This window comes from Cornus florida, unplaced genomic scaffold (assembly GCF_030987335.1).
Source record: "Cornus florida cultivar Cherokee Brave unplaced genomic scaffold, ASM3098733v1 CherokeeBrave_3.0.0_Hap2_Chr03, whole genome shotgun sequence".
NCBI lineage: Eukaryota > Viridiplantae > Streptophyta > Magnoliopsida > Cornales > Cornaceae > Cornus > Cornus florida.
In genome coordinates this window covers 34064836-34089854 of record NW_026775573.1, presented here as the reverse complement: position 1 = coordinate 34089854, position 25019 = coordinate 34064836, and the positions used below count along the sequence as shown (strand labels likewise).

General features: G+C 31.4%; 2 protein-coding genes across 4 annotated transcripts; both read left to right on the top strand.

The window, feature by feature from the left end:
* The first annotated feature begins 3862 nt into the window (after positions 1-3862).
* On the top strand, positions 3863-8288 carry LOC132300220 (disease resistance protein RPV1-like). 2 transcript variants are annotated; one of them, XM_059797221.1, is made up of 5 exons: positions 3863-5681; positions 5759-6214; positions 6370-7290; positions 7369-7467; positions 7568-8288. In XM_059797221.1, the coding sequence occupies exons 1-3, from the start codon at positions 5046-5048 to the stop codon at positions 6646-6648; spliced, it is 1371 nt and encodes a 456-aa protein (XP_059653204.1). In that variant the 5' UTR covers positions 3863-5045; the 3' UTR covers positions 6649-7290; positions 7369-7467; positions 7568-8288. The 2 variants fall into 2 exon arrangements, with proteins under 2 accessions (XP_059653204.1, XP_059653203.1); XM_059797220.1 differs by having other exon boundaries at positions 7369-8288.
* A 7599-nt stretch (positions 8289-15887) lies between these two features.
* Positions 15888-22333, top strand: LOC132300218 (disease resistance protein RPV1-like). Of its 2 annotated transcripts, XM_059797217.1 has the most exons (6): positions 15888-16229; positions 16327-16606; positions 16783-17303; positions 18394-19495; positions 19580-21929; positions 22016-22333. In XM_059797217.1, the coding sequence occupies exons 3-5, from the start codon at positions 16792-16794 to the stop codon at positions 20042-20044; spliced, it is 2079 nt and encodes a 692-aa protein (XP_059653200.1). In that variant the 5' UTR covers positions 15888-16229; positions 16327-16606; positions 16783-16791; the 3' UTR covers positions 20045-21929; positions 22016-22333. The 2 variants fall into 2 exon arrangements, with proteins under 2 accessions (XP_059653200.1, XP_059653201.1); XM_059797218.1 differs by lacking the exons at positions 15888-16229; positions 16327-16606 and having other exon boundaries at positions 16613-17303.
* The last annotated feature ends 2686 nt before the right edge of the window (positions 22334-25019 follow it).

Genomic DNA, 25019 nt, shown 5'->3' with positions numbered 1-25019 from the left:
AAATACATCAATACGCGGATATTGGGAATATGAATATTGCAAATTGCATTTGTGATTTCTATGTTAGTTGAATTGTAATGATTACCATTGCAATCTTAGCTTCCTTTACAAGCACATTGTATTGCTATAAATATCAGTTCATTATGGTATTCTAAGTGTACGAAAAACATAAGAGAAATAAAAAAAGTTCTCTTCTCTCTCTCAATCTATTGTGTTCTATTATTATATTTATAACAATTATTTATATTTTGAATGTGGAATTGATATATTGTAATAAGGACGGTCACTATAATGAAATTATTTTTATTTCACCAGATTTGAATTTCTAAAAATAAGAATAAAAAATTGAATGAATTTTTTAGGAGTCACATAAACTCAACATTAATAATTATTAAGAGACTTACAAACAAGATTTTTCAAATAAAAAATCTAAGAGGGCCCCAATGTATTGGTTTCACATTTTATGTTTGGGTTGATTGCCCTGAAAGAAATGTTGTGCGTGTGTTTTAGTTATAAGAGTTGATAGCTAGCATTATATCTTTGTTTGATGTCCATGATGCCTAAAAATATATATACAATTGATAAAAGAAAAAAAAAAATTAGTATTATAATCGAAGCTTATTAGTACAAAAAAGAAGAAATAGACGTATATGGAATGGCTTTACCAGTCAAAGTCATAGTCATAGTCAAAGTCATAGTCGTACATATGATTTATAGTATATCACAGAAAATGCATGAATGTGGTATATTCGGCATATATTCTTCATTTTGTCCACAGGCTAAATCAACTATTAGATTAAAGGGTCTCTTTCACGTTAATGAAACAACAAGCTATAAAATTCTTTATGAATTTGTTGCATTTGCATAAGTTTGCATTCACTTTATATACTAGTAAAACACATAGACTTAATGAAAAGTTATTTTATAATTTTAATTAAAAAAATTAAATAAAAATTATCAAAATAAATTCACTTTTTCAAACAGTAACTTGTTTGAGTAATTAAAATTTTAAATATTTATAAAGTGAAATGTGTTATCAAGATTAAAATTTAAGAGTAAAATCTCAAGTTTAAGGGTTGCAATTATTTGTATAATATGTATATAATTAGATAATGGAATATATAATATTTGAAAACTCATAGAGAAGGAAATATATAATATTACAAAACGTATTTGTTTAGTTAATAAATGCTACTATGACATAATTAAAAAGTAAAAATAAATCAACATGATCAGTGCAATTCAAAGAATAAAATATAATTAAAAAATACAAAAAAAAAAAAAAATCAACATAATTAATGCAATTCAAAAAATAATGTACTTGTAATAAAACAAAGAATTTTGAACCATGCCATGAAACAAATCAATCAAAATAAATTAAGATGTTTTTCAAAAATAAATGGAGTCATCTAAATGAAAATTTTTTTGCAATCCAAAGATATTACAACCAAAGTTGAAAGAAAACATAATGCACCAATAATAAAATAAAGAATTTTGAACCATGTTATTAAACAAATCAATCAAAATAAATTAAGATGTTTTTTCAAAAATAATGGTGACATGACGTAATTAAGCAAACACAAAAAAATAAAAAATAAAATAAATTAACATGATTAATGGAATTCAAAGAATAAAACATAATTAAACAATATATATATATATATATATATATATATATATATATATATATATATATATGATTAATGCAATTCAAATAATAATGTACCTGTAATAAAACAAAGAATTTTAACCATGTTGCGAAACATATCAATCAAAATAAATTAAGATATTTTTTCAAAAATAAATGGAGTCATCAAAAAAAAAAAAAATCTATGCAATTCAAAGAAATTAAAGAAAACATAATGTACTTATAAAAAAATAAAGAATATTGAACCATGTTGCAAAAACAGATCAATTAAATTAAGATTTTTTTTCAAAAATAAATGGTGACATGACATAATTAAAAAAATATATATATATTTAACATTATTAATGCAATTCAAAGAATAAAACATAATTTTTAAAAAAATCAACATGACATTATAATAAAACATAAGAAAAATTTTATTATAAAATTATAATATTATAATGGAAAGGTTTAGATCTATATTTACATTTAGAAAAGAGTTACAAATAGAATAAATAAAGTTGTTTTAACCTTGAAGAATTCATTTATTTTTATTCATTTTATTTATAGAAACACTTTTATTTTAATTCATTTATTTATAGAAACTTTTTTTATTATATAAAAAGTCATTTTATATCAATTAATAAATATTTTTTTATATTAATAAATAAATATTGAAATACTGAAATTTCTTTACACTTTTAATAATAGTATAGATATAGATATAGATGTAGATATAGATTTAATAATAGTATAGATATAGATATAGATTAATTTTAATTGGTAATTTATTTAATAATTTGAAACATTTTGATTGAATATCAATTAAAAAAATTACCTATTTAATTTTAATTGATAATTTATTTTATTATTTGGTATATTATTTTATTATATTTAATTACCTATTTTATTATTTTAATATGTAATTTGTTTTAGTTGTTTTAATAGTTTTATAGAAATTCTTTTATTTTAATTCATTTTATTTATAGAAAATCTTTTATTTTAATTCATTTTATTTATAGAAACTCTTTTATTTTAATTTATTTATTTATTGAAACTCTTTTATTTTAATTCATTTTATATAAATTAATAAATAAATACTAAAATAAAGAAACTTTTTACACTTTTTAATAATAGTATAGATATATATATATTTTTTAGCAACAAATTTCTTTTACTGACTTATTATTAGAGAAATAATAAATCAAAAGAAGAAACTGATAAGCACAATTAAAAAGGTAAGAACAAAGACAATTCATAGTTTGCGCAAAATGTTCTTGTACAGGGATTTGTTGTGCTAGGACACATTTGTAATTCTTTAATTGTTTACTCCAAACTCTTGTTTTTTTCCTATTATATAAGTTATTATTTCCTTGGGTACATGAAATGGTGGCAGTGAGACGTTGGTGAAGATAGAGAGGAAGGGAAGGGAAGGAAAAAAAGGGTATTTTTAACTATTGAAATATTTTTTAAATTATTTCATGAAAACATAAAGGTAATCAAGGCCTTACACTTTAGTTGATGGACATCTTGATCTCTTTAAGACTTCAGCCAAGAAAAGTCATTGTAGGTTACCTAAAATCTACACCCCCACTTAATGCATAAAAAAATCCTAGTGGAGATATTACATCACATTACCCTTCTTAAGTTAATGGTCTTACCTAAAAAAACAGAAATCAAAATACCTTACCATGATTAAACAAATTAAAATGCACTCACTGATTTATCATGAATAAACAAATTCAACATAAAACTGACACTTTAGTTTAAACAAAATAAATAGAAAAAAAATAATAAGCCATTAAATGAATTTGTGATTTAAAAAAACAAATAACTCTCACTAGTCCAGGACCCCAGGTTAAAAATAAAATAAAATAAAAAATAAATAAATTTGTTAACATTAAATAGTTTATCCATAGAACATTTGACGTGAAAAATTTAATACAAAATTTTAATTATACAATTTTCAACCACAGCTCATTATGCTATCAGAACAAACTAATTAACTGGTTCAAAAAGTGTCCCACCTTTATGTTGAATACAGTAATACCATAGTTTGGATTCACACTTGCTGGGAAGCTGATCGCACCAATGGTTCTTTCCACCCCTTTTATCATTTGACCACTTTCCCTTCTCTCTCTCGCTACTGCTGTCCTTTCCTCTCTCTTCATCATTGAGCATAACAAATTCAATCTTCAGTTCTTGGGGGATTTTGCTTATTACAGGTAACCCTTTTACAATTGCTTAATATTCCAAGTTTATTACATGGATCATTAATCAATTTGTATTTTGTTTGTTCTGTTTCTGCTTGATTTGTTGTTAATAAGTTCATGGATCCATGAAAAAAAGCTGAAACTGCATATAGATCTGTAGCCTGATTAAAACTAGCCACTGGGTCTGGTATTTCTGTCTTTCTCTGTCAGTTCAAGGATCCAATTTGTTGTAAAAGTTTAAGTTAGTAGGAATTTGCCATGCATAAATTTAAAATTAGTATGGAAAGTAAATAAGTATGATTAAATTTGAATATTTTAATTTAGTAAAACTGAAAATATATACAGAGATGTACAAAAGATCGAAGGTGAATAAATAACAAAAGATTTTTTTTTTTTTTTACTTAAGCTCAATTCTTTAATTGTGCGATCAACTGAGTTTAAAAAAATGAAAGGAAAATTTTTAAAGCAGCTACAGCTATATTTGGGAGTATCAAATCGGCTCATTGGAATTGTAGGAAGTTTAGTTCAAAGCTTCACAAACACAACATAACAGTTATTGCCAAGCCATGCTTTTGGAAGAGAATGTTAGTCAGTTTTAAGAAATTAAATTTCCAAAAATGATTACTATTAAAATGTGTCTGCGGAGATAAATGTATGTCAAGACAAAGAAGGACAAAAGTAGAAATAAAAATCACATCAATTGGAGATAAAATTAGAGAGTCTACTAACATGGTTTTGGTAATGTGCAGCAAAAACCTACAGTTGTGCTTGTGAGGAATAATTTCTTTTTCGTCAATGGCGATGATAAAAAAAAAAAAAGACGAAACTAACACGAGTTCATGTAGTAAGGAAGTTATAAGAGTGAGTAGTTTTATTGAAGTTATCATTAACCCTAGAAAGAGCAAGTGGTGAAATATTTTACATGTACCAGCATATGGAAAATAATTGAGGAAATTTTGTTGAGTTGAGTTGTTCTAAAACCTTTGTGAAGCCAAAGCATTTTGTGTTTGGATTTTTTGTTGTGTGTGTTCCATTTAACCCTTGCCTGATGTATAATTCATTCAGATATTGTAAAGGGGAGAAAAGTAAAAATTAGTAGTGTTGATGATGGAATCATTAAGATTAGAGATGCTATATGCTGTAAAAGAGTTCTGGTTGTTCTTGATGATGTGGATCAATTGAACATATTAAATGCAATACTCATTATGCGAGATTGGTTTTGTCCGAGAAGTAAAATTATCATAACAACCAGACATGAGCAATTGCTGAAGGCACATGAGCTTGATAAGATTTACAAAGTTAAGGAATTAAACGATGATGAATCGTTTCAACTCTTCTGTTGGCATACCTTTGGACCAAATCATCCCATTGAAGCTTACTCTGAGAAGTCAAAAATGGTCGTAAAGTACTGCGGAGGGCTTCCTTTAGCTCTTCAAACGTTGGGTTCGTCTCTATCTGGTAGACCTATAGATGTGTGGGAAAGTACATTAAAGAAATTAGAAACTATTCCTAACACTCAGATCCTAAAGAAACTTAAAATAAGCTTTGATTCTCTACAAGATGATCATGACAGAATCGACATTACTTGTTTCTTTGTTAGAAAGGATAAAGATTTCACAATTACAATACTAGATGAGTGTGATTTCTACACAAAAGCTGGGATACACAATCTCATCGATAGATGTCTCATAACTATCGATGACAACAAGAAGCTGGCAATGCATCAGTTGCTTCGGGACATGGGGAGAGAAATCATACGCCAAGAGTCACCGAAGGAACCTGGGAAACGCAGCAGATTGTGGCATCACAAGGACGCATTTAGTGTATTAAATGAAAAAACTGTAAGAAATATGCTTCTCATGATGTCTACTTGAATACTTTTTAGTTGTTATGCTTACTTTTTTAAGTATCTTACCAGGGAACAGATTCCATTGAAGGTCTCATCCTTAACTTGAATGTGTCTGGGGAAGATAGGTCCACCGAGGAATTCGTTGGTTTAGATAATGCAAAAAGACACTATTCAGAAGACTTTCTTGACAAATCAGCATTATTATTGGAGAACAATTCATTGAAGCGGCGTCATTTAGGGTTCTTCTCTTGGCTCCCCATAAATTCTGCCTCAACAAGATCGCATTCCACATCAGATGAAGTAGATTTGCAAACTGATGCATTTTCAAGGATGCACGGATTAAGAATACTCCAGCTGAATAATACGAGGCTCACAGGAGACAATGAAGAATTCCCTAGGAAGTTAAGATGGTTGTGTTGGCGTGGGTTCCCTTTAGAATCTATACCCAGTGGCTTTCACCTGGAGAGTCTTATTGCCCTTAACATGCGCAATAGTAGCTTGAAACATGTTTGGAATGGAAACAAGGTCTCATACTAACTTTTTTCCTCCTTTTATTTTCATTGGTGATTAATATAAATATTCATATAAATTAATTTCTAAATGGACCGTTGCGTGGTACATTGATAAAATGTTAAGGTTGTCAAGTGTATTATACTAATATGTTCTACGTTTTTAAATAGTTGCTCAGATCGTTCAAAATCCTCAATCTCGGTCATTCCCGTGGTTTTATCAATACGCCTGGCTTCTCACAAGCCCCCAATCTTGAAAGGTTGATTCTTAAAAATTGCATAAATTTGATTGAGGTTCATGGATCAATTGGGGATTTAGGGAGACTAGTTCTGTTGAATCTAAAAGGATGCAAAAAACTTCGGAAGCTTCCATCAAAAATTGGCAGGCTAAAATGTCTTGAAGTACTCATTCTATCTTCTTGTTTAAAGCTCGAGAAGTTGCCAAAATAGCTGGGCAAGATGGAGTCTCTGAAAGTGCTCCTTGCAGACGAGATTGGAATAAATCAATTACCCTCCATGACTACTGGGGTAAGATCATGGCCTTCGCACTTCCGGGATTGGCCATTGGGACCAAGAAGAATTCCAGAATCGATCAGCTTTTCGCTGTGTTCTTTACCACGCTCATTATCAGTCTTGAGTCTTACTGGCTGCAACCTATCAGATGATGCTATTCCAAAGGATCTTGGCTGCCTATCCCAGTTGCAGAACTTGGATCTAAGTAGAAATCTGATCTGTAGCATACCAGAGCGCATCAAGGGTCTCACTATGCTCCACACACTCAATCTACGCAACTGCCCAAAACTCCAGTTACTTCCAGTGCTTCCAACGAGTTTAGGGGAGTTGGGATTACTCGAGTGCAGGGCATTGGAAATGATAACAAAACTACCAAACCTGTTGAATTCACTGTATTTGTTGACAAATTCGTGTGACAAACTAAGTGAGGTTCAGGGGTTGTTCAAGTTAGAACCCATTGGAAACTTTGATGAAGTGATGATCAGCAATTTGGGATTGACCAACTTGGAATTCCTAAGAAATATTGAAGTTTCTTTGTTTAACCTTATGACGGAAACTAAAAGAAAAGTTCCTCTACAGGTGAGTTTTCTCTCTCTCTCTCTTACACACACACACTCATATTTGTAAGAGTTAAAATTTGTGGTTTACATGCTGTAGGGACGCTATGAATTGGGTATATTGAGCACTTTTCTCCCTGGTAATGAAGTTCCAGGCTGGTTCAGCATTAATAGCAAGGAATCTTCAATATGTTTTAAGGTACCTTCAAATCCTAATTTCAAGATCCAAGGCTTGAATGCATGTGTTGTTTATGCACAAACTGATGGACATTCTGGTGGTTGGATCGATAATTGTTCAGTATATCTTGTTAAATCTCCGGTAAAAAGCACAATTATCAGGGAGAAAGAGGACAGCTGGGTTTATAATTATACATCTACGTTACAATTCCACTTTACAGTTCTGCATGATTGAAGTGAGTAATAGGACAAGGGATCTGAAGTGTATATATTGCCCATCATTCATGGGCGTTCCAGATGACGGGACTGAGATGGTATGGTTAAGCCATTGGAATTTTGTGAATCAATTAGTGAAGCTGGTGATGAATTGAATGTTTAAGTGTTTTTCGGTGCGCCAAAAAATGGAAGCGGTCGGTGTTTTAAGCTAAAGGAGTTTGGGATCCACGTTGTGTTTGAGGAAGAAGAGAAGGGTACCCCATACCACACCTATCCTTCTTGTCAAAATGTTGATTTGTCAGTGTATCAGGTGAGGACACGTGCCTACTTCCTCTGCAATCATAAGCGGAGAATTTTACCCCAATGGCAATAGGTTACTCTGAACTTTATTTGGATAGATTTTGTCCAATCTCGAGTTTTGATGACCTAAAGTTTCTTTAATTTTTATGGTAAATAATTATTTTGTGACATTTAAATAATATGGGACAAAGAAAGAATTATTCAAATAAAATTTTAGATCATCCAATATCTTTAGTTTTGATGACCTAAAGTTTCTTGAACTCCTCATTCCTTTCTAATAAAGTTCAATAAATTTTCTAAGAGCACTATCTTTGTGGTGCAATCACTTTTTAGGTGGTAATAAAAAATTAAGATTTTGTTATATTTAAGGTGTTTTTTTTTCTTTTTTTTCTTTTTTTTTTTTTTTTTTTTTTTTTTTCAAATATATTCAAGTCTTGAGTGATTATGAAAGGCACTATCACTTACAATTTTAAACCCACAATGTCTTCTCTCAATTTTATCATTTTTTAAATGATGCTCATCTTTTTAAAATGATGATCATTTTTGTGATATAATTGTGAAAAAGTAATTGAGTTTCAAGAATAATTGTTCAAGTTAGAACCAATTATCGACTGACTTATTGTTAGACAACTAATAATTGCAAGAACTTGCAATTCCGAGGGATGAAGAATTCGATCCAAAATGAAGAAGAAACATGTCAACATACCAATAGAGAGGATTGTTGGAGATTAGTTCTTATTCCCATTTGAACCACCATCCCTTACTCTATTACAATTGAATTCGCTGCGAATACTGCGACTAGTATGCATATTTTGCTTCACCATTATATAAAAATATTTATATATTTTAACAATATTATTATTAAATTATATTTGATTTAATCATTTTATTTTTGTATAATTTCATATTAAGTGCGTAAAACAGTTAAGTTGTTTTATAAAGAGAATGATTTTCAATTTATTTATTATTATTATTATTATTATCATTTTTTTGAAGTGTGGGTGACACTCTTGAGAAATCTTTATTCCCTCTCTCTACGCTATAGAATTATTTTTAATATGTATGTTTTTTTAAATCGTGCACGTAGAGAATGTGAGTAGGGCAGTGATGCTATTATTTTTATATGTACATTTTCCCACATTGTGCACATAGAGAATGTGAGTAGGGCAGTGCAAAATAAGTTGTGGAATTTAGTTTAAAAACACTTTGAGATGGGTGAATAAGTGTAACTTGTGCTTTTATCTAAATTTTTGTTTAAATTAAATTTGTCGAATTAAAATTAAATTAGATAGCCCACAAAAATAAACGTGGTTGTTAAATACACCGGTAGTGCTTCTAAATTCAATCACCTACCATTTTTATTATTATTATTTTTATTATAATTCAATAACCAACTTTTAAAGTGCTTCTACATTTTGTGAAAATGTATAACCTCCAATGGCTGTTTCTTTATATAACCGAAAAAGTAAATTAATTTAAAAATCAACAATTTTTTATATAAAATTATGAAGAAATTACCCGAAGTTGAAAAATATCCCAAACTATTCAATATCGCCAAATCAGGACAACCTTTCATTTTTCTGTCAATGGAGCAAGAAAATAATGGAAATGCGCTTATGTTAATAGGAGGAAAAAAAAAAAAAAAAAAAAAAAATTGAAGTACAAGAGAAGACAATGAGTAGTGTAATAGGTACAAATTAAATTTGAATAATTATAGTTACATTCACTGTAGACAGGGACAAAAGTGACAATTTACATGGTTGTGTCATCGAAATTTAACTTGGGACTTGGGGCACATAACCTCGTTTAACCTCCTATCACAATTCTTTATTTTGTTAGGGGTGTGAGAAAGAATAAATAGAATCAGAAAATAGTATGTGGTGTTTTAGAGATAAAGAAAAATGCATTATTAAGATAAAATAAATGAATATAAATATAGATTTAGATAGATAGAAAAATTATAATAATCATAATAATGAAATTGAATGCCAATCGGCCACACAAGTGGTATTAATCATTAGTTTTGGAAAAATAAATAAATAAAATGAAAAATGAGAAAGAAATAGAAATTTTAGTAATAGACGACTCCCAAACAGGCCATAAATATTTCTAACTTTACCCTTTTTATTTATTTTTATTTCTTAAAACTCCATAACTCGAATGAAAAACCAAAGTAAGTCAAGTTCCTGTTAATGAGAAAACAATTTTGAAGTTTAGTAAGAAAGAAATATACAATCTCTTTTCTAAGAATGTCTTATATATCCATCTCTTATTCTTTTTCTTTCATTCAATTTTTTTTTTTTTTTCTACCCAAGAGAACATAAAGCAAGCAGGCTTCGAAAAATAATAACTCAAAAAAGATATTGATAAGCACATGGAAGTAAAAACAAGGACAACAACGATGATAATGAAGAGGAACAGAAACTCACAATTCAGAGTGAATTCTGTGCAACTTGTTACCATGAAAATTGTATATTTTGTTGATTTTTCAAATCAAGGGAGTGTTAGATACCAATGGGCTGCAAGTCAAATACTTAATTTTGTGATTTATCACAAATAAACAAATAACACTTACTGTTCCAAATTACAAAAATAAAAGGGAAAAAAGATTGAGAAAAAAAAAAGGAAAAGAAATGAAGTAGCGAAAGCTATGAAATGTTCACAAAAAAAATATCACAACTTTGAATTCACAAAATTGAAGAAAAATTGCAAATCAATCTGAAATATTATTAATGAAAAGTTAAATTTTGTTAGGGGTGTGAGAAAGAATAAATAGAATTAGAAAATAGTACGTGATGTTTAAGAGTTAAAATAAATAAAGCAAGCAGGCTTTGGAAAAAATAATTCGAAGAAGAAATTGATGAGCACATGGAAGTAAAAACAAAGACAATAACAGAGAGGATGAAGAGGAAGAGTGTTAAGGATAATTAACTCCCTCCAACTCACTCAACGGTCGGTTGTTGTTAAGAGTTAAATTCCTCCTTCATCACACACAGCGGAAGTATCATCATATCACATTAACACAAGCATATATAGAGATAATAATCATACATATCCACGCACAACACAATATTTTCTATGGTTCACCCAACTCTAGGATTACGTTTATGGGAGAGAGATATTTCACTATTATGAATTAAGAAATAGAATATACAACCACATGTCAAAATCTCACTCACTCACTCATCATTTATTTTGAGGCTACATGTATATGCTCGGGAATTACATATACGTTCCCCTCTCCTCACAACACTCACTTTTAAACTCCTTACATCTTTTCTTTCTTCTCCCTCTCTAAATCCCTCATACCCATCTCTATTTATAGAGCCTTCAAAAAAATCAATTTCTTGTTGGACAAGTATTCTTCAAATCCAATCTCTTATTGGATAAGGATTAACTACCTACAAGGAGTTACCATATCCATCTTTAACTCTAAAATAGCAGGTATAATTTATTTTCTAAATCTGTAGCCTTTTTCCCTAAGTCTTCTAGATTCTAAAACCAATCAAGAAACTATTACTCGCAGCTTTCAAAACGAAAAAGAAAACTAATTTTTTACGCACAAATTTTGAGTCACAAACCCCATAAAGAAAAACTCACAATTCAGGGTGAATTCTGTGCAAAAACTAACGAGTTTTGGTCTATGAGTTCCAAAAAATAAAAATAAAAAAAAATTACTTCATTATGGTCCGAAAAAAGGACTCAACGAACTGATAATGAAAATTTAACACAAAACTTAGATGGTATGGTTTCAATCCAAACTCATTCCGATCAACCTCTTTAAAGTTTACACACTTATTTTTGTCGGGGGTCAAAGAAAGCTGACCCACCCGTGACGAGCATAATATTGACGGATTGGACAAAAAGTCCTCACCAAGAAAAAAAGAGTGATGGAGATTAAATATTCAATATTTGTTTTGGTTTTTTTTTTATAAAAAAAGTTATACTCCAAATTTGTTGTCGTGCTTTACTCGTCTGATTTTCAATCAACCACTTTTTTCAAATGGCATGGGTCATCTTCATCTACTTTATTGTATATTGGCGGCATTGGCCAACACAGCTCTATCCTTTTGGTAAAGTATGTCCAAAGACTTGAAATTTCCGTCAACCCACTTTCTCTTGAATTTGATTAGGCCCATTTTGACGACCATTACTTAAATGGCCATAATTGGGCGGGTTGGCACCATGACTTCTGATTTGGGTGACTCTGAAGGTGTGGCTCCTGTGTAATAATATAACATAAAATCATACCATTGGTCAAATTTAATCAAAATAAATAGAAATCATTGAGGTCCCAAGGGCATACCAGTTGGAAAATTTAGGAGATAAGTCTCGAAGTCTCGCTTTTGGATTGTACTTTTAACTTAAATGTTGCTTGTGTTGTAAGGTCAATGCACGTGTTATAAAAAAATAAAAATAAAAAATCATTGAGCCATGGATATACTAGCGTTGGCAGAGATTCAAGAGGTAAGTTTTTGAAGTCTCGTTTTTGAACCTGCACTCCTGTCTTAAATGGTACGTGCGTTATAAGGCCGATGCACGTGTTATAAATAATAATAATAAAAAAAATCATTATTTTCTATATGGATCCCACCAATGAGTATTTCCTTCCCTTTTCAGTCCAGACTTTCCCTTCTTTCTCACTCTTCCTTTTTTACTCCTTTCCTCTCTCTTCATCCAGTGAGCATAACAAATTCAATCTTTCCGTGGAGCGTTCAATCCATTTATAAAGAGCAAAATTTTCAATTTTTTTTTTTTTTGAAGTGCGGGTAACACTCTTGAGAAATCTTTATTCCATCTCTATATGCTACAGTATTATTTTTAATATGTATGTTTTTCTACATTGTAGAGAATGTGAGACTAGGGCAGTGATGCTATTATTTTTATATGTACATTTTTCTACATTGTGCACATAGAGATAGAGAATGTGAGTTGGGGGGGGGGGGGGGGGGGGGTAAGTTGTGGAATTTAGTTTAAAACACTTTTGAGATGGGTGAATAAGCCTAACTTGTGCTTTTACCAAAATTTTTGTTTAAATTATCTAAATTTTTGTTTAAATTAAATTTATCGAATTAAAAGTAAATTAGATAACTCACAAAGCAAAAATAAACGTGGTTGTTAAACACACCGGTAATATTAATAGTAGTAGTGCTTCTAAATTCAATGACCTACCATTTTTATTATTATTATTGTTTTTATAATTCAATAACCAACTTTTAAAGTGCTTCTACATTTTGTGAAAATGTATAATCTCAATGGCTGTTTCTTTATATAACAAAAAAAAAGTAAACTAATTTACAAATCAACAATTTTTTATATAAAATTATGAAAAAATTACCCGAAGTTGAAAAATATCCCAAACTATTCAATATCGCCAAATCAGGACAACCTTTCATTTTTCCATTAACGGAGCAAGAAAATAATGAAAATGCCCTTATTTTGATAATAATAATAATAATAATAATAATAATAATAAAGGTACACGAGATGACAATAAGTAGTGTAATAGGTGCAAATTATATTTGGATAATTATACTTACATTCACTGTAGACAGGGACAAAAGTGACAATTTTAACATGGTTCTGTCATCGAAATTCAACTTAGGGCACATAACCTCCTTTAACCTCCCATCACAATTCTTTATTTTGTTAGGGGTGTGAGAAAGAATAAATAGAATAAGAAAATAGTACATGGTATTTAAGAATTCAAGAAAAATGCGTTATGAAGATAAAATAAATGAATATAAATATAGATTCAGATAGATAGAAAAATAATAATAATAAAATTGAATGCCAATCGGCCACAAAAGTGGCATTAATCATTAGTTTTGGAAAAGAAAAAAAAAAGTGAAAAATATGAAAAATGAGAAAGAAATAGAAATTTTAGAAACCGAAAACTCCCAAACATGCCATAAATATTTCTAACTTTACCCTTTTTATTTATTTTTATTTCTTAAAACTCCATAACTCGAATGAATAAGCAAAGTCAAGTCAAGTTCCTGTTAATGAGAAAACAATTTTGAAGTTTAGTAAGAAAGAAATATATAATCTCTTTCCTAAGAATGTCTTATCCATCTCTTATTCTTTCTCTTTTATCTAATTTTTTTCTTTTTTACCTAACAGAGCATAAAGCAAACCCACTTAGAAAAATAATAATTCAAAAAAGAAATTGATAAGCACATAGAAGTAAAAACAAAGACAGCAACGGAGATGATGAAGAGGAAGAGAAACTCACAATTCAGGGTGAATTCTGTGCAAAATGAAGAAGCAACTTATTACCATGAAAATTATATTTGTTGTTGATTTTTCAAATCAAGGGAGTGTTATATACAAATGGGCTGCAAGTCCTCTGATAAATAGAAAATTTATCATAAATAAACAAATAACACTCACTGTTCCAAATTACAAAAATAAAACGGAAAAAAAAAAAAAAAAATGAAGTAGTGAAAGCTATGAAATGTTCACAAAAGAATGTGACAACTTTGAATTCGCAAAATTAAAGAAAAATTGCAAATCAATGTGAAATATTATTAATGAAAAGTTAAATTTTGCTCTTAAAGTACATGCATATTTATAATAAAGAAAACCCTGATATTGCAAGGAAACTAAAACAAACCTCTAAAAAAAATAATTCCAAAAATAAATTATTTCTAAAAATTCTCAAAAAAATAGAATAAAAAGCCAATCAGTAAAAAATTAATACAATCGGATATGGTTTAGGTCATGAGAAAAAAATAAATAAAATAAATAAAAAATAAATAAATAAATAATTAACAAGCCAATAAGACAAGGAAATGTAAGTTCAGAACCTTAAATGAAGATTTTCAATCAAAAACTAACATGGCCCAATAACGAGTTTTGGTCTATGAGTTCCAAAAAATAAAAATAAAAATAAAAATAATAATAAAAAAATTACACCTTTATGGTCCGAAAAAAGGATTCAACGAACTGATAATGAAAATGTAACACAAAACTTAGATAGTATGGTTTCAATCCGAACCCATTCTGTAATTAGATCAACCCTCTTTAAAGTTTACACACAGTTATTTTTGTCCGGGGGTCAAAGAAAACTGTCGCACCCGTGATGAGCATAATATTGACGGATTGGACAAAAAGACCACACTAAGAAAAAAGAGTGATGGAGATTAAATATTCCATATTTGTTTTGTTTCTTTATTTTAAAAAGTTATATTCCATATTTGTTGTCGTGCTTTACTCGTCTGATTTTCAATCACCCACTTTTTTCAAATGGTACGAGTTAATTGTCTTCTTCTACTTTATTGTATAATGGCCAACACAGCTCTATCCTTTTGGTAAAGTATGTCCAAAGACTAGAAAATTTCCGTCAACCAACTTTTCTCTTGAATTTGATTAGGCCCATTTTGATGACCATTACTCAAATGGTGATAATTGGGCGGGTTGACACCATGACTTCTGATTTGGGTGACTCTGAAGGTGTGGCTCCTGTAACTCTCCAATACATAGGAGTGTAATATAACATAAAATCATACCATTAGTCAAATTTAATCAAAATAAAGAGGAATTATGGAGGTTTCAGGACATAGTGATATTGGTAAGAATTTTGAAGGTAAGTTCTTAAGGTTAAATTTTTAAATCACACTCCTAACTTAAATGGTACGTATGTTATAGAACTGATGCACGCACTAAAAAATATATTTCTTTCGTGTCATAAAAAGTGAAAACTGTGACTCTAACAAATTAAATTGTTATGATTTTTTAAAAACAAATTTGTTTTTGGGGGCGAAAGTGGTATATACATATATATATATATATATTCATTGAGTTCTGTGATTTTATCTGTGGATCCCATCAATGGATATTTCCTTCCCTTTTGTCATCCCCACATTCCATTCTTTCTCACTCCACTTCTTTGCTCCTTTCCTCTCTCTTCATCAATGAGTTTTAAAAATTATATATCTTTTGTTGATAGTGTTAGATACCAATGGGCTGCAAGTCAAATACTTAATTTTGTGATTTATCATAAATAAACAAGTAAATGGTGTTCAGATGCAATTGCTAATAATAATAATAATAATAATAATAATAATAATCATTATTGAGTTATGTGATTTCGTCTGTGGATCCCACCAATGGGTATTTTCTTCTCTTTTATATTATTCCACACTTTCCCTTCTTTCTCACTCTTCTTTTTTGCTCCTTTCCTCTCTCTTCATCCAGTGAGCATAACAAATTCAATCTTTCAGTGGAGCGATCAATCCATTTCTTGGGGGATTTTGCTAATTACAGGTAACATTTTACAATTTAACACTCATGTTGCCCAATATTTCAAGCATATTACATGGATCATTAATCAATTTTAATTTGCTGGTGTATGTGAAACTAGCCACTGGGTTTGGTTTCTTTATCTTTCTGTCAGATCAAGTATCTCCGTCAATGGCAATGATATTGAAAGAAGACAAAACTAACCTTAGAACGAGCAAATGCTAAAACAAGATTCATGCGAAGCCACTTTGAAGCATTTTGTGAAGCCACTTTGAGGTTATAATTGAGATGAAATTTTGTTGAGTTGAGTTGAGTTGTGCTAAAACCTTTGTGAAGCCACTTTGAAGCATTTTGTGTCTTGATTTTTGGTTACGTGTGCTTCCATTTAACCCGTGACTCAGGTATAATTTTTCTCCTTAGGCATTTTCCTTATGTACTTTGGTTTGTATATGGGATTTAATTTACTTTACCTATTTGATTTTACTTTTATTTTTATTTTTTTATTGACATCATACACAAAAACTGGTTGTGCCTGTGCAGATTGCATATTTATCTGTTGTTTATTGATCTCTTACAGTGTTGTCCAATGGCTGCTATAGGAGCCCTAGAAGCCTCATCAACTCGATTTTCTTATCACGTGTTCTTGAGTTTTAGAGGTGAAGACACCCGGAATACTTTCACCGATCACCTTTACACAGCGCTACTATGTGCAGGAATACGCACATTTAGGGATGATGAAAGACTTGAGAGAGGTCAGAATATCGCCTTAGAACTAAATAAGGCAATCCAAGAGTCGATGATTTCAATAATTGTCTTCTCAAAAGACTATGCATCTTCAAGATGGTGTCTTGATGAGCTTCTGAATATCCTTAAGCACAAGAAGACTGTTGGTCATATGATTTTGCCCGTCTTCTATCACGTGGATCCATCAAATGTAAGAGAGCAGACAGGAAGTTTTGCAAATGCATTTGCTATACACGAAGAGCGAGTTAAGGCAGAGAGAGAAGAAATAAAAGAGGAGGGGTTGGACAAGATAAAGAGGTGGAAGGCAGCTCTTAGAGAAGTTGCAGATTTGGCGGGGATGGTTTTAATAGATGGGTAATTTCCTTGAAGAGTTAATAGTATTGATTGAATACTTCCAAATTATTCACCCCATTATATGCTAATTGTACCCATTCTCCACATGATTTCTTAATGCTAATGTTTTAAACTAGTCGAAATATATTGAAACACTATCAATATAATCTATATATTATTATTATTATTATTTTTTTTTTGAATTCACACACAATATATACACTTGTAGTCAAAGTATCCATAAATATGAAAGTTTGACACCATCCAAAAATTGATAGAATAGTTAAAGTAGATGCATAAGACTTGATGTATAATGTGATGTTTTATTACTATCTTATTTCAGAATTTATGGTATAGTGGTGTCCAAATACTAGATGTTGAGTCTAGAAACTTATTATATGAGATTTCTTACATTATTAAGAATTTGACTTTATTGAATGTACTACACCATTGATATAGAGATTTGATCATTAGAAGATTTCTATTTTTAAGGAAAGAAAAAGAAGGAAAAAGAAAAGATGGATTGAACACGAACAACATGTTTAATCTTTTTTATTTTTAACTCAAGGACTATGAAGGTCATAAAAAGTATAAAATAAATTATAAACATATCTGGAATCAAGATAAAAAGAAGAAAAGCTGGGTATGAATTAAAACTGCTTCAGTATCTTAAACTTTAAGGTGTTTAAAATTACTTAAAAGCAATCTGAAAGAATAAAGATTAAAATTTCTAGAAATAAGTAGATGAGGCCTAAAGACCAGAAACATCATTGAAATTCTGAACAACATGGCTCTTTTCATAAACTTGCTTATTTGACTTGGAATCTGAATTTTGTGAATGTTCTTGTATTTTCTTATTTTCTTTCTGTCAGATATCTTTAATATTGTATAATCTATGTAATTCTGTCAATTCTAGATTGTCATAATATTCAGCTATCAATATTCTTGTATATGAATCGTAATGACCAAAATTGAACCCCATGTAATTTGTTATATATATATATATATATATATATATATATATATATATATATTCATAATCATCATTTGTTGCTTCATTTTAACGGAAGTTGTTTTAAGTGTACTTATCAATTGCCCTTTCAATTTGTAGGAAAGAATCAAGTTTTATTCAAAATATTGTTAAAGAGATTAGCAACAAAATGAATCGCACGGTCTTGAGTGTTGGTCCATACCCAATTGGAATAGATGCTCGTGTAGAAGGCATAAATTCGTGGATACAAGATGGATCAATTGATGTTGGCATACTGACAATCTGTGGAATAGGTGGGATCGGGAAGACAACCATTGCTAAAACTGTGTATAACCTAAACTTCGACAGATTTGAAGGTAGCAGCTTCCTTGCAAATATTGGAGAAACATCAGAACAACCAAATGGTTTGGTTAGTTTACAAAAACAACTTCTTTCTGATATTCTAAAGGGGAGAGAAGAAAAAATCAGCAGTGTGGATGAAGGAATCATCAAGATTAGAGATGCTATTTGCTGTAAAAGAGTTTTAGTTGTTCTTGATAATGTGGAGCAATCAGACGAACTAAAAGCAGTACTCATAATGCGCGATTGGTTTTATCGAGGAAGTAAAATTATCATAACAACTAGAAATGAGCAATTGTTGAAGGCACATGAACTGTATAAGATGCACAGAGTTGACGAATTAAACAATGATGAATCGTTTGAGCTCTTCTGTTGGCATGCCTTTGGACAAGATCATCCGATTGAACTTTACTTGGAGCACTCAAGAAGGGTTGTACGCTACTGTGCAGGGCTTCCTTTAGCTCTTGAAGTGTTGGGTTCTTCTCTTTCTGGCAGACCTGTAGATGTGTGGAAAAGTGCATTAGAGAAATTGGAAGCTATACCCAACACTCAGATCCTAAAGAAACTAAAAATAAGTTTTGATTCTTTACAAGATGACCATGACCAAAATTTATTCCTCGACATTGCTTGTTTCTTTGTGAGAAAGAATAAAGAATTCACAATTACAATACTAGATGGGTGTGGTTCCTACACAAAAGTTGGGATTCAAAATCTCATAGATAGATGTCTCCTAACTATCGATAGAAATAACAAGCTGGCAATGCATCAGTTGCTTCAGGACATGGGAAGAGAAATCATACGCCAAGAATCACCCAAGGATCCTGGGAAACGCAGCAGATTGTGGTATCACAATGACGCCTTTAGTGTATTAAATGAAAAAACTGTAAGAAATAAACATTGCTTCATTTGCTTTTACTTTATTATATATTTTTAATAGGCGTGCTTATTTTTCAAGTCCTCTAATCAGGGAACAGATTCCATTGAAGGTCTCATCCTCAACTTAAATGTGCCTAGGGAAGATAGGTCAACCAAGGAATTCCATGGTTTAGATAATGCAAATAGACACCATTCTGAAGGTTTTTTTGACAAATCAACATTACATTCTAAAAGCAATGCATTGAAGCAGCGGCTAGGCTTGTTCTCTTGGGTCCCCATAAATTCTGCCACAGTAGGATCACATTCTACATCAGATGAAGTAGAATTGCAAACTGATGCATTTTCAAGCATGCGCAAATTAAGACTGCTCCATCTGAATTATACAAACCTCGCCGGAGATTATGAAGAATTCCCCAGGAAGTTAAGATGGTTGTGTTGGCGTGGGTTCCCTTTAGAATCTATACCCAATTGCTTTCCTATAGAGAGTGTGGTTGCTCTTGACATGCGCAATAGTAGCTTGAAACAAGTTTGGACTGGAAACAAGGTCCCATACTAACTTTTTCCCTTTTTTTTTTTTTTTTTTTTTTTTTTTGGTGATTACTATGAATGTCATATATTCTAATTTCTAAATAGGCCATTGCAAGGTGCATTGGTAAAATGCTTAGGTTGAGTGTGTTATGCTAATATTTTTTACTTTTTTATACAATTGCTCAGATGGTTAAAAATCCTCAATCTCAGTCATTCCCATGGTCTTACCAATACGCCCGATTTCTCACGAGTCCCGAATCTTGAAAGATTGATTCTCAAAAATTGCATAAATTTAATTAAGATTCATGGATCAATTGGGGAATTAGGGAGACTAGTTGTGTTGAATCTAAAAGGTTGCAAAAATCTTCCGAATCTTCCACCTGAAATTGGTCAGCTAAAATCTCTTGAAATACTCATTGTATCTTGTTGTTTAAAACTTGAGAAGTTGCCTGAAGAACTGGGCAACATGGAGTCTCTGAAAGTGCTCCTTGCAGACGAGATTGGCATAAATCAATTACCCTCTATGACTACTGGGGTAAGATCATGGCCTTCACACTTCCGGGATTGGCTATTGGGACCAAGAAGAATTCCAAAATCGATCAGCTTTTCGCTGTGCTCTTTACCACACTCATTATCAAGGTTGAGTCTTGCTAGCTGCAACCTATCAGATGATGCTATTCCAAACAATCTTGGTAGCCTATCCCAGTTGCAGTACTTGGATCTAAGTGCAAATCCAATCTGTAGCCTTCCAGAGAGCATCAAGTGTCTCACTATGCTCAACGAACTCTATTTAGGCAACTGCGAAACACTCCAGTTACTTCCGGAGCTTCCAATGAGTTTAAGGGACTTGTATTTATCCAGTTGCAGGTCACTGGAAATGATAACAAATCTACCAAACCTGAATTCACTGGATTTGATGATAAATGACTGTGAGAAACTAACTGAGGTTCAGAGACTGTTCAAGTTAGAACCAATTGGAAACTTTGATGAAGTAATGATCAGCAATTTGGGCTTGTCCAACTTGGAATTCCTGAGAAATATTGAAGTGTGGTTGGTCAATAAAATGACATTAACTATAAGAAAACTTCCCCTTCAGGTGAGCTCTATCTCTATCTCTCTCTCTCACACACACTCTCCCACACACACATATTGGTACGAGTTAAAAATTATGATTTTGATGCTGTAGGGACTGTATGAATTGGGCATATTTAGCACTTTTCTCCCTGGTAGTGAAGTTCCAGACTGCTTCATCATTAAGAGCATGAGATCTTCAATATCTTTTGAGGTACCTTCATATCCTAATTTGAAGATGAATGTATATGTTGTCTATGCACAAACTGATAATCTGAGCGATGGTTATTTAGAAATTTTGGATGAGTTATGCATGATTAAAGTGAGTAATAAAACAAAGGATGTAAAGTGGACATACTGCCCAACATTCATGGGCTATCCAGATGAGGGCAAGGAGATGGTATGGTTAAGCCATTGGAATATTGTGAATCAATTCATGGAAGCTGGCGATGCAGTGAATATTTCAGTGGATTTTTGGCATAAAGGTAATCTTCAGGTAAAGGAGTTTGGGATCCATGTTGTGGAGGAAGAGAAGGATACCCCATACAACACCTATCCTTCTTGTCAAAATGTTAATAACTTTGACTTGTCATCGTATCAGGTGAGCACAGGTGCTTACTTCCTCTGCCATCATCGTTTTGACGTCTATCAATGCAACTTTCCTGATGGTAATTGGGATACAGAAAGTTGGTTGTATGATATATATTTTGGTGATACCAAAAGTTGGTTGAATGATCTATATTTTGAGGATGTCTCTTTCGATGATGAATGGATTACCGAAAAAGAGGATGAAGAAGATGATACTGATGAAGAAGATGAAGTAGAAAGGATGACTAGAACACGTAAGAACTTAAACTTTAAACTTTTATTATAATATTGTATAAATAATTAATTTATATATATATATTTCTTTTTTTATGCTTTATAGTTGAGGAAATTTATGCAATTGATGATAATGAAGACGTGGAGCCATTAAATCCCATTGATGATGCTAATGAGGAAGATGGTGATGATGATGCTAATGAGGAAGATGGTGATGATGATGATGCTGATGGTGAAGAGTTCAATTTTAGTTTCTAACTTTGGAGATGGATGAGTTAGAATATGAGATTTCTGACCTCTATGTTATTTTGAGCTACATTCTCTTTTATTTATATTCAGACTTTGGAATATTCTCTTTTATTTATATTCGGAATTCGGAATATTGTTAGGATTTGAGATTTGTGAACTCATGGATGTGTAATATTGTGTGTTTTAGCCTTATTTTGGTTATATTTTACAGATCTTATTGTTTAAGAAGTTAGTTTCAATTATTTTTTCACAATTTGGTAGAATCTTACGATTCACGATCCGATTCTACGATTCCAATTTTATGGAACCCAAAACGATTTTGCGTAGAATTTCGATTTTAACAATCTTGTTTTGGTGACTGAACGTGTGGCTTTTCTACCTCCGGAGGTCTGCCGGATAGAGAATACGTACTGTCTGGAACGTGTGGCTCCTGTTCCATGGCATAATTTAATCTGGAGCTGCAACAGACCAAGAATATCACTTCAGGCAGTTCTTATTTTACACAACTCCTTCCCTTTTTTTTTAACCTCCGAAAGAGAGGTTTCATAATTGTTTTGAAGGAGTCGGATCATTTATTCTGGTTTTCTGATATATGATCTATTGGGGCTGCTGCTCTTCTCTGATGTGTTGTCTTGGCTATGGAGGCATGTTTTGAAGGCTGAGACAGCTTTGGGCCTCTCAATCTCGAATATTTATTTTCTTTTCTTTCTTCCCAGTCAATCCTGTAGTGGATTGGGGTATGCCTTGACCTACGGGTTTCTTTGCTTTGTTTGTGATCCTTCTGCTTCTACATGTACTTTATTGTTTCGTATTTATAATTTTCTTTGCTTAGGTTATAAAAAAAACACCTGAGCATTACACAAGCCTCCAATAAGTCTGTGGTACTTGGATTTATACTTGTGCAGGTCACTGGAAGTGGTAACAAGTACATCAAACCTATTAAGATCAACAACTTTGTGATATGGTTGTAAAAAGCTAGTTGAGCTCCAAGGAATTTCAACTTGAACCTATGGAGAAAATTGACGTAAAAATGATTAACGGTTTGGGCTTTGTTAAGTTGGGATCGAAGTAGCATTGTCCTCCTCATTTCTTGTATAGTTCTGTTCTTCCTTTCTACAACACCATTTTATTGAAATGTGGCCACAACAGAGATCGAAAGGTTTAGGCGGACTTGTTAAATTGATTTACGGTACCAAAAGTAATTGATGCAAAAAATGTATGAATATGGGTGAATAATTTTATGCATATGAAGAAGCAACTTCTCAATACAAGGAAATTTATCTTTTGTAGATTTTTTAAATCAAGGAAGTGTCGGAGATTAATTTTGAAAATCTGTATAAAACTAGAAGCCTCCATATTCATGTATTTTGTAAGAAAATTATTATTATTGGCATAATCAATTGGATGCAATGAAGTGAAACCCATTTCAATGCATCTACCAAATGCAATGAAGTTCAGCTGGCTACTTCGACTGATCACTTCGATCATTATAACAAATGAAGTTCATTTTATAAAGTTTAAAATTGTTGATTTACTTAGATCCATGCACGACCACCTCCTGATTGATCGAATTATGGCTAGTCCTCACTCACAATGCCACCGGAATGTCATTGATCCGTTGAACAAAGCGTCATCTATTTGTTTTCAAAATTGGAACGAGCTTAGACAGTAGTTGTCTTCAGACATGGGCTTTTAGACAGTAACTGTTTGCCCTTTCGGTTAGGCTTGGACATTTCTTTTGGCATGGGCCTATCGCCTGTCATGTAAATATAAATTTATACTCAATACAATTTACCCTTTTGATTTAAAAAAAAAAAAAAAAAAAAAAAAAAAAAAAAAAAAAAAGAAGAACAGTAGTGAAGACTTGCAGTGAATTAACTTGTTCCTGCCGTTGGGCCTAGGTCTTGGTCTGTTGTTTTTCACTTCCACTTTGTACGGTTACATATACATCTATAAATCTTTCAACTTTCAAAAAAAAAAAAAAAAAAACCAACTCCTTCATTTGTTGTATAAATAAGCAATTAAAAATACAAGTAAGTGGGGGGATTTCACTCCCTTATTTGTTTCATAAATAACTAATTAAAAATAGTACGTCTAACAATTTACTATTCAGTGCAAAAATTATTTTCTTAAAAATAAATAAATAACAACACTTAGAAATAAAGTTTGTCTTGACCTGTTCAGTGTGTGGCAACCCCAAGTTGTGATCCACCCATCCTCGTGCAGTCCTAACAAAAGTCTCAACTGACAACTGCTGCTTCAACCGAGGGGTAATATTGGGACTAAAGAACACACATGTTGTATCAAAGTTGACCAATTGCCCGGACAATTCTTCATATTTGTTTAAACAGGCACCATATATATATATATATGTGTGTGTGTGTGTGTGTGTGTATGTTAGTATTATATATTTGATCAAAATCATCAAAGTATGAACATGAGTCTACAATTCAATTAGCCATTACCAAATAAAAAAAAAATTGCTACAGAAGAACATTGCTCCTATTAAGCTTTAAAAATTGGGCCATGGAAATAACCCATAATGATCCTGTATACTAACTTGGATCATCTAGGCCCAATTAAACTTTGAAAAAATAATGGCCCAAGAAAGACTTAAAAACTATTATCTTCTACTCTCGCACCATGATGCAGTTATGAATTTTAGTGTTCCTAAACATGTCTCTCTCTCCTTCGCGCGCGCGCGCACACACACTGTTCTCTATTGGGGCATTTTGTCGAATACTTTGTGTGCGCCCTATTTTGTAATTCTAATAGGTTTCATTGATTGAATCCTATTAGAATTACTTTGTAATTCTCTCATCTGTCTCTATCATATCGGTGAGAGTTAAAAATTATGATTT